This window comes from Gobio gobio (assembly GCF_949357685.1).
Source record: "Gobio gobio genome assembly, chromosome: 5".
Lineage (NCBI taxonomy): Eukaryota > Metazoa > Chordata > Actinopteri > Cypriniformes > Gobionidae > Gobio > Gobio gobio.
The window spans coordinates 29532817-29541938 of NC_137101.1; the positions used below are offsets into that span (position 1 = coordinate 29532817).

The window sequence follows — 9122 nt, forward strand, 5'->3', positions numbered from 1 at the left end:
TCTGCTTACATGAAGGAACAACCGCAGGAAGCAATCATGTTGAACACAGGGAAGGTGTAGATGATAAAACGGAGCTCCTTGTGGGGCAGAAGAGAGTACAGTAGAATAAAGCCTACAGTTACAATGAGTAGTTTTCTTGTCCGTCTGTCCAATAGGCCAAGTGGGATAAAAAATATTGTGCTGCCAAGAGCTCGAGGAAGAGCAGAGTAGAAATACCACAGAAAAGGGGAAGTTTGAGGCACGGAAGAAGTCAAGGAAAGATACAACATTTTGACAGGAGACCGAATCATGCAGAAATACTTTTTTTGTGAAGTTGGCCCAAAAATTAAAATTCTGGGTAAATGTTGACAATCTCACATTTATCCATGCTGTAGTTTACAAAAGGATATTCCCCAGTTGGAGCTTTTATTCAAGACGGTGTTGTACCACAGTACCTGACCCTCAGGCCAGAGCAGCTTATTCCAGAAAACGGTGTCGACCATGACTGTGAGACCTACAAAAGAAAGCAAACACACTTCAGTCTATGAAGGCTGTGTCAAGCAGACAAAATATTGACAGAATTAAAAGCATCACTGACCTAAAGATAAAACACCAGCAGGTATGGCATGGTAAAGCAGCTGTAGAAAATTTAGTTTCCTGCTCAGGAGTGACATCAACAACATCAGGCCGAATAGGAGACACAATTCAGAGCGGAACACAATAATGGCCAAAGCAGAGAGCCAAATGAAGGCACTGTGTCTCTGGGCCAGCCAAGATGTGAATGCCAGCAGAACTATTCAATAAAACACAATTTGGATGCTGTTACAATGCCAGTTTTATGAATATGATTCTTATTGTGTTGTTTTAACCACATACTGCAAAGGTTTGGGAGTGATGACCACTTAATAAACAGGGTTTCTGCAGGTTTTTATTAAGGTAAATTTAAGACCTTTTTAAGACCAATTAAAGAAAATTTAAGGAATAAATAGAAGAAAATAACACATCAATATGTTCTCTAAATGTATATGTCTAAGCACACAATGAGTTGTAAGTTTGAGTTAAAATTTTGAAAATACAATTTCCAAAAGATCTCCATAACTTTTTAATTAATTTTACAACAATTAGGCTAACTGACCGTTAATCATGAATATAAATATAGTACTCAAAACCACTCAAAGCCTAATAATGAAGGACAATGACATTTCACGCAATTAGTAGTAAACAAAACTGTGTTATATTAAGACATGTTGCTTTAGCTTTGTTTTTGTTTTTAAACCAAAAGAATGAAATGGCTCCATGAAACTCCACCTAAGAACCGTATTTACTGGCAGTGTTATATGTGAACTTTGTTCTTTATAGCCTGTACCTAAAGGCAAAACGATCATATTTGGGAGGGTTCTGGTACTGTAAAACATTAGATGGAACTGTGTAGTGCAGATGACGCAGAACAGTCTGGCCACCATTGACCCAAACTGCCTCCGGACCTCTCTCTGCATCTGCCATAGTGACAGAATCACACATAGTCCAAGAACGCCTCTCACTGCGGAACAGAGAAAAAGTTAATGAAACAGAAACAACAATTTGTAGCTTAATATTCTAAAAAAAAATTTATCTCAGATATACCTAGGATGAGAGTGTAAAACTTTGGTGTTTGAAGGAGAGCAAGCACACACTTCATTGGTGCACTGAGTGCTGATATGAACAGGGGTCCAAGAAATGTCCGTGGAACAACACCAGGAAACTCATGATGATCATACTGGAGAAACCGTAATAACAAGGAATTAATAGAGACTATGCCATTTTGTAGTATAAATATTTAAGTATTTTATACTTATATAATATATATAAGTATTTTGTCTAGTTTTAGAAAACACAAAAGTGTCGAAGTACTACTACAATATTTTTTTTGAACATACACATATACTGTATGTATAATTATATAATTATATATATATTAGGGCCATCAATTGATTAAAATTTTTAATCTATTTAATTACATACTCTGTGATTAATTCATCGAAATTAATCGCATACATAATTTTTGTTGTGAAAGTATTTTAAATATTTCAATTCAAATGAATCAATGAATAATCAGCATTAGTGATATTAAAGTTCAAAAACTCTTTTATTATTATTTTCACTGTTCAAATATTGGCCATAACAATTACCTAATATGCTGAGAAAAATAAATTAAAAAGTGCTTCAGGAAGAATATTTTTTTCACTGTACATACAAACAGGGCTTCACATTAACTTTTTTCCTCACCAGCCACTGTGGCTAGTGGTTTTCCAAAGTTACTAGCCACTCAGCATTTTCACTGGCCACAATTTTGCTGCTTGGAAATTACATTTTATATGGTTAAAGTTGAATTTGGCATGCTTAAATTACCAGATTTTGAGTCATTTTACTTGATTTAGAAGATTTAAAACCCTTTCAAACTTTCAATGCAGAGTGACCACCCAAATCAAGACTGCATTGTATATCAGCTGGTATGTGCAGGTGGGCTAATATGAGAAATTGAATATAGGCTAAATAAAAGAACAAAGAAGCAAATTACAAAAACAATAATACATTTCTTTAAAAAAATATACAGATACAGTAGGTTTATTTAATATGTATACATTTATTTAACACCTGAAGTTGTTTGTTTAACAACAACAATGACAGACAGGTATTCATTTGGGCTGCTGAATGCATGGACGTTGTAATGCTGCGTTCACACCAAACGCGAATTGAGCGTCTGGCGCGAGTGATTTCAATGTTAAGTAAATGGAAAGGCGCGTTGACGCGCGTCTGGAGGTCTCGCGGCGCGGAAGGCGCGTTTCGCGCGGCGCGAAGGACGCGAATCCGCCTCATTCGCGCGTCCAGTTCGCGCGCGAATTGAGCGTATTGCGCAATACGCGCGTTACACGCGAATGGTGCTTTTGTGCATTCAGGCGTTTGAAGCGAATTCGCGTCTGACGCCCGAGTTGAAAAATTTGAACTTTGGCGTCAATTCGCGCCACGTTAACCAATCAGGAGCCTGCTTGCTGCTGTCACGTGGTAAAGTGACGTGTATGAGAAACCCTGCATAAATTAAAAATATTACTATTGTGTCACAAAATGTAGTTTTAAGACTTTTTCAGGTGGGAATGTAGTTGTTTAAAGCTCAAATCTGTGGTTTATTTATAAAGAGAGCGCCTATTTAAAAACAAATAATCTTGTGTTTTTGGAGTTGTGAGATCCAGGCGATCACCGGGCAATCACTGCTCATAACCCCGGCGAAGGCAGCCTTTCCTCGGCCAGTCCTTCTGGTGTCTGCCGCTGGCGCTGATGTCCTGTAGTGGTTCGTTTTGTGTGGATCTAACGGCCGAGCTTTGCTCTCATGAATCTATAACTTGTTGTCTGCCAAATCGTTTTGACTGAGGGCAAAGAGAAGTTTCATAACTTTATATTTTAAGGATATTTAAATATACATGTAGTGAAGATAATGTAGGAGTTGCCTGGACCACATTTGTATGGCTATTAATGCTTAATATATATGTTTAATGAAAATGAAAAGAGGCAGAGTGGTGTTTTGTGACATATTTCTCCTGGAGTGCCTTGAACGCGCGTCAATTTCGCTTCAAACGCTCGATTTCTACGCGCGTCCAATTCTCTGCGGACGCGCGAATGCATTCAAAATGTTCGTGCGTGAAACTAGACGCGGTAGACGCGATTTTGACGCTCAATTCGCGTTTGGTGTGAACGCAGCATAACGAGTAGGAATATAGTGTGGCCCCTTTAAGAGTGTGCGCCTCCTGTTGAGAATGCGTATTAATCAATAGTATCCAGCTGCAGCCAAGGGCTCTGAACCGGTTCAAGGAACGAAAACGAAAACCGGAAACGAACAAAATTTTAAGAGGAACAAAAACGAAAACGAAATCAAAATCAATTTGAATCGTTCTGAACAGAAACGTTAATTTGAAATGACCATTAACCGGTTAATAACGTTATTTTATCGTTCTTTTAATATTTTAATTTGGCAGTGAACAATCATGAATTGAGTAGTCCAGCATGTGATGTGACGGATCAAGCGTGAGTGAAATGCCCGCGCACCAGTCTATGAATCTACCGTCAGTGCAGAGCGTGCATTTTCATGCCTCAAGTACATTTCTTTCCCCGCTGAGGTCTACAATGAATGTGCAGGTATTGGAGGACATTCTTTTCGAACGTTTAAATAAGCAGTACGGACTTTAAGCTCAAATAGACTGATTTAGGCTAGTTTATGGATTCTGTTTAAGCCTATCCAAGTAGGTTACTAGCATCTATCAAACATTTTTCCTATAGTCTTTCAGATTGCCAATACAGGACAGCTCAATGTTTTCTATATAGACGGTTGATGCTTCGTATTAAATGGTATGTTATATTGCATTAAAAGATCAAGCTTTATTAGCTGACTGAATTTCATTGTGTGATGCAAGGACGTGTTGCGCAGTGTTTGCTTTGAAATTAGCAGTTGACGGTGCATTAAAAGAGCAATGGTTCTCCAGTTTATTTATTCTTTATTCATGCAATTTTTAAAACAAGTCGTGTTGAAAAAAAGTTATGTACAAAGAATGTTATCACTCTTCTGAAAAGAATTAGGCATAAGAGGGCCACTTTCGATTGTCTAACGCTCCATTAAAACAGGTCCGCTGTTTATGCTTTGTAATTAATGCATGTATTTCTGTTGTGGTTTTAAAAATGTTATGAAATAAATATTCAAGTTTAATTACCATGCATGATGCGTTATATTATTATTGAGTGAAAAATAAGTCTATTTATACATAGTTGTTTAAAGTATAGGCTAAATTAAAATAACGTTATTAACCGGTATTTTTTCAAATCAAACCGTTTTCGGAACAGTAATGTTTATTGAGGAACGCAAAAACGGAAACGCTATAATATCGATTCTGCTCGGAGTGAACCGATTTATATTTTTTTTCCGTTTTTAAGCCCTGCAGCCCCGCAGCACACCAGTTTCAGAACCCCATCCACAGAACCGGAAGTGAGGGGCGGGGCTTAAACAGTCATATAGCCTATTGATCATGCTTAAAGGGTTAGTTCACCCAAAAATGAAAATTCTGTCATTAATTACTTACCCTCATGTCGTTCGACACCTGTAAGACCTCCGTTCGTCTTCGGAACACAAATGAAGATATTTTAGTTGAAATCTGATGGCTCTGAAAGGCCATTGGCACAATGCACGGTTCACTCTCAAGACCCTTAAAAGGTACTAAAGACATCGTTAAAAAGTCCATCTCACAACAGTGGTTCTAAAATAACTTTGTGAATCGGCGAGAATAGTTTTTGTGCGCAAAAAACCCTAAATAACGACTTATATAGTGATGACGATTTCAAAACACGGCCTCATGAAGCTTCGAAGCGTTATGAATCAGTGAGTCGAATGAGCAGTTTGGATCGCCAAATTTCAGCAGTTTGGCGGTTTGAATCAAGATTCGACTCACTGATTCATAACGCTTCATGAGGCCGTGTTTTGAAATCGTCATCACTATAGAAGTCGTTATTTAGGGTTTTTTTGCGCACAAAAACTATTCTCCCCAATTCATAAAGTTATTGTAGAACCACTGTAGTGAGATGGACTTTGTAACGACGTCTTTAGTACCTTTTAAGGGTCTTGAGAGTGAACCGTGCATTGTGCCAATGGAGGCCTTTCAGAGCCATCAGATTTCAACTAAAATATCTTCATTTGTGTTCGGAAGATGAACGGAGGTCTTACGGGTGTCGAACGACATGAGGGTAAGTAATTAAAGACAGAATTTTCATTTTTGGGTGAACTAACCCTTTAAATCAATGAATACAAAGACAGCAGTTTATACTTCATGGAAACAGGCTAAAACTATACACAGTTTGTATAACGTTGTAAAGTGTTTCCCATTTGACTATAGAATAATAATACTATATTAGTATTATTTCGTTCACATTCATGTTGTTACAAATAATACTGACAGAAAATAGCCTATGAGATTTAATGTTAATGGACACAAACACTGTAGTTTATTGTTACTTTAACAATTCTACAACTTTTTTTATTATTTTAAAAATATATTAGGCCTAATTTAGGCCTATTTGTAACATGTTATAAAGTGTTTCCCATTTGATTCTATATTCAATCGTATTATTTCGATTGAAAATAATAGACCGAGAATGAGACATTTCTATTTTTCAAATGTCAAATAAAAATAACCATTTAATGCAAGGCCTTAAAACGAAACATGTGTTTCTCTGAAAGAAAACAAATAGGACGTATATAAAATATTTCTAAAATAATAGGTTTAAAACGAATTTAAATGGCATAAAAATAAAAACATGCAAAAAAAAAAGTTATCTTAATACACAAAAACTTGTGACACTTCAGCCTGCATTTCTGCATTTCTGCAGAAATACTTGAAAAGATGAAAGTGTTTTCATCCCTGAAAACGAAATGAATATGTTTTATTAATTAATAATTATTTAATATTAAGACAAATACTATATTTTGACAAATGCAAAAAAAGCTTTAATGATAAAACGTGAAAGACGTGAAAAGATTCAATATTCGTTCACCACCACTTGTATCATGACAGAAATATCACACACAACTCTCCTTCTCCAACATATTCATGCTTCTATTCACATCTCCCTGGCTTAAATGCATGTTTCTCTTGTTCAAGGATATGAATAGAAAAGTAACTTTAAAATCCATATGAAAACAACGTGTATGGGTAGCGCCGCTCACTTCCGGTGGATGGGGTTCTGAAACTGGTGTGCTGCGGGGCTGCAGCTGGATATATCTTGTATTAATAGTACAAGTGTGCAGTGTCGTGGATAGTGGACATTTTATATAAATAAAATACAAACATGTCTCTGGACATGTTCCACTACCATGTTCTTTTAGTTATTTTCAAATAACGTACACATATCATGAATAGTATTCAATCTGGAGCATGGTAGACTATTACAATCTGATATAATACAAACGTGTAATATATAACGTTATAATACAAACATGACTCTGGACATGTTCCACTACCAGGATGTTCTTTTAGTTTTTTTTTCAAATAACGTACACATATCATGGAATTTGAATAGTATTCATTCTGGAGCATGGTAGGCTATTACAATCTGATTTGTAATCTGATGAGTATATTAGCCTTCCGCCATAGTAATTTAGTTTTCACGGAACGATTTCACTAAAATGCTCAAAATCCATCTAAACACGTCATCATCAAAGATCACGAACCTCTTGAGTTTCACACTTAACATATCAAACAGAACACAACCCTAACCCTAAACGTGTAAAAAGCGTCGCGTTTAACTTACCTTTTCGATTTCAAATCCGTGATACAGAACATCGTGAATTGCTTGTAAATTAAAACTTTCTTCGACTTTAGTGTAGGGACAGGTAAACAGATGTAAAAATACAACACCGATCATTAAAATTAGGAGACGTGGCTCATTCACAGCTTCCTTCCGCGCCATCTTTGCGCGTATACACGTTCACAGGGGCATGCGCAAAACGTCTGGGCTAAAGAAAAGAGTGGGTAGAATCGAATTTTGACAGCAAGGCATGTTATGAAATGGGCGGGGCTTAGGAGCCCGATCGTTTTCTCGAGAGGGAGTAAAATCTTTGCTGGGCAGGGGGAGCTGCCACAAAAACCTGCCAGGATTAAGGCAGCTGTCACAAAACCCGTCACTGATCAAGGCAGCTCCTCTTAAACCTGCCAGTGCTGGCAGGGGCGGGTCTAGACAATTTCTCGTGGGGGGGCCAGGCTGGGACACAGACTCCGAGAAGGGTGGCACATTTAAATACATGTAAACAGTGAACCAGTATAAATAGCCCTACACTGGAGGTAATAATACTGTATATTATTGATAACAAAACGTATTATAATGAGTGAAAAGGAATTCAAAATGATCGACTTCAAATGTGATATGAAATAAATAACTCAACAGTATAGTACAAGTAGAAGCACATGGGCTGTGTTAAATGCAATGCAAGCAAGATTTTTTTCCATCATAGTTGTATATAGTTTTAAACAAGATGGACCAACATAATTGACAACAGTAGAAAGGCTTTTGAGCTCAACAAGAAGCTAGCAGTGTTTATTCATATTTATATTACATTATAAATATATTATTTTTGTTTCCCACAGGATTTTGTGAGACTGTGGTGGGTAGACATTGGTCCCTCTAGGGCGCATCAATTATAGTTCATAAATGGTAAAACATGTAGGAGTATGCATTCAAACCATCAAAAATATGTAGCCAAAGAGGTTACCTTCGTTGAATTTAACTTAATAAGTGGGGGCCTGTAATACATATTTATTATGTGAATATTTAAGCTACTAGGGGTCTAACTGTTCAAATTGCTCATGGTTCAGTCTGTATGTGCTATATTCAGGGAAAAAGAACTACTGTCAAATAAAAAAAAAGAAAATAAAAACAAATAATCTAACTATGCAAAAGCACAAATAAATACAATCAGAGCAAAGATACTTATAAAATAAACAGTGCTTTTCAGGTTTTTCTGGTAGGTCTAACATTAGACGGCAATAGGGGCGGCAGTGGCTCAGTGGTTCATGTAGGTTGTCTACAAACCGGAAGGTTGGTGGTTCGATCCCCGGTTCCACCTGACCAAGTGTCGAGGTGTCCATGAGCAAGACACCTAACCCCAGCTGCTCCCGACGAGCTGGATGGCGCCTTGCATGGCTGACACCGCCGTCGGTGTGTGAATGGGTGAATGTGAGGCAAAAATGTAAAGCGCTTTGGATGGCCGTAGGTCTGTTAAAAGCGCTATATAAATGCAGTCCATTTACCATTTACCATTAGTTCTCAGGTACAGAAATTGAATATCAGTATTCAAATGTTAAATAACATTGCATATTTGACTGTATAAATTAAAGATCGTTATTAAAGTTACAAAAGCTAGAGCAGTGAGTGATTTCCTTGTCTTTTGTTGCTTGATTAACTTTAAAAACACAGACAGCAGGAATATTAATTTGCTAGAATACTCAAGACGGTTAAGCGCACGACTCGAAAGAGAACTCAATATTTGCGTGCTATCTGAGACTAGGATTCCCACTGAGCAAAGGCGTACGTTGAAAAGACGTCCACTGAGGAGCCAGAATGAAAGTTTTGAT

The 9122-nt window shown here is 37.2% G+C and overlaps 1 protein-coding gene across 1 annotated transcript in view; it reads right to left on the bottom strand.

Annotated features, from left to right (window-relative positions):
* The window catches only part of alg12 (ALG12 alpha-1,6-mannosyltransferase), a 13569-nt gene extending 5867 nt beyond the window's left edge, over positions 1-7702 (bottom strand). Inside the window, exons 1-6 of the mRNA XM_079817709.1 lie at positions 7303-7702; positions 1603-1735; positions 1346-1519; positions 578-772; positions 388-493; positions 10-231 (exon numbers count right to left, since the gene is read on the bottom strand). Of these exons, the coding sequence (XP_079673835.1) occupies positions 10-231; positions 388-493; positions 578-772; positions 1346-1519; positions 1603-1735; positions 7303-7461 (989 nt within the window). The 5' untranslated portion in view covers positions 7462-7702. The remainder of the gene's footprint in view (positions 1-9; positions 232-387; positions 494-577; positions 773-1345; positions 1520-1602; positions 1736-7302) is intronic.
* Between the last annotated feature and the right edge of the window lie 1420 nt (positions 7703-9122).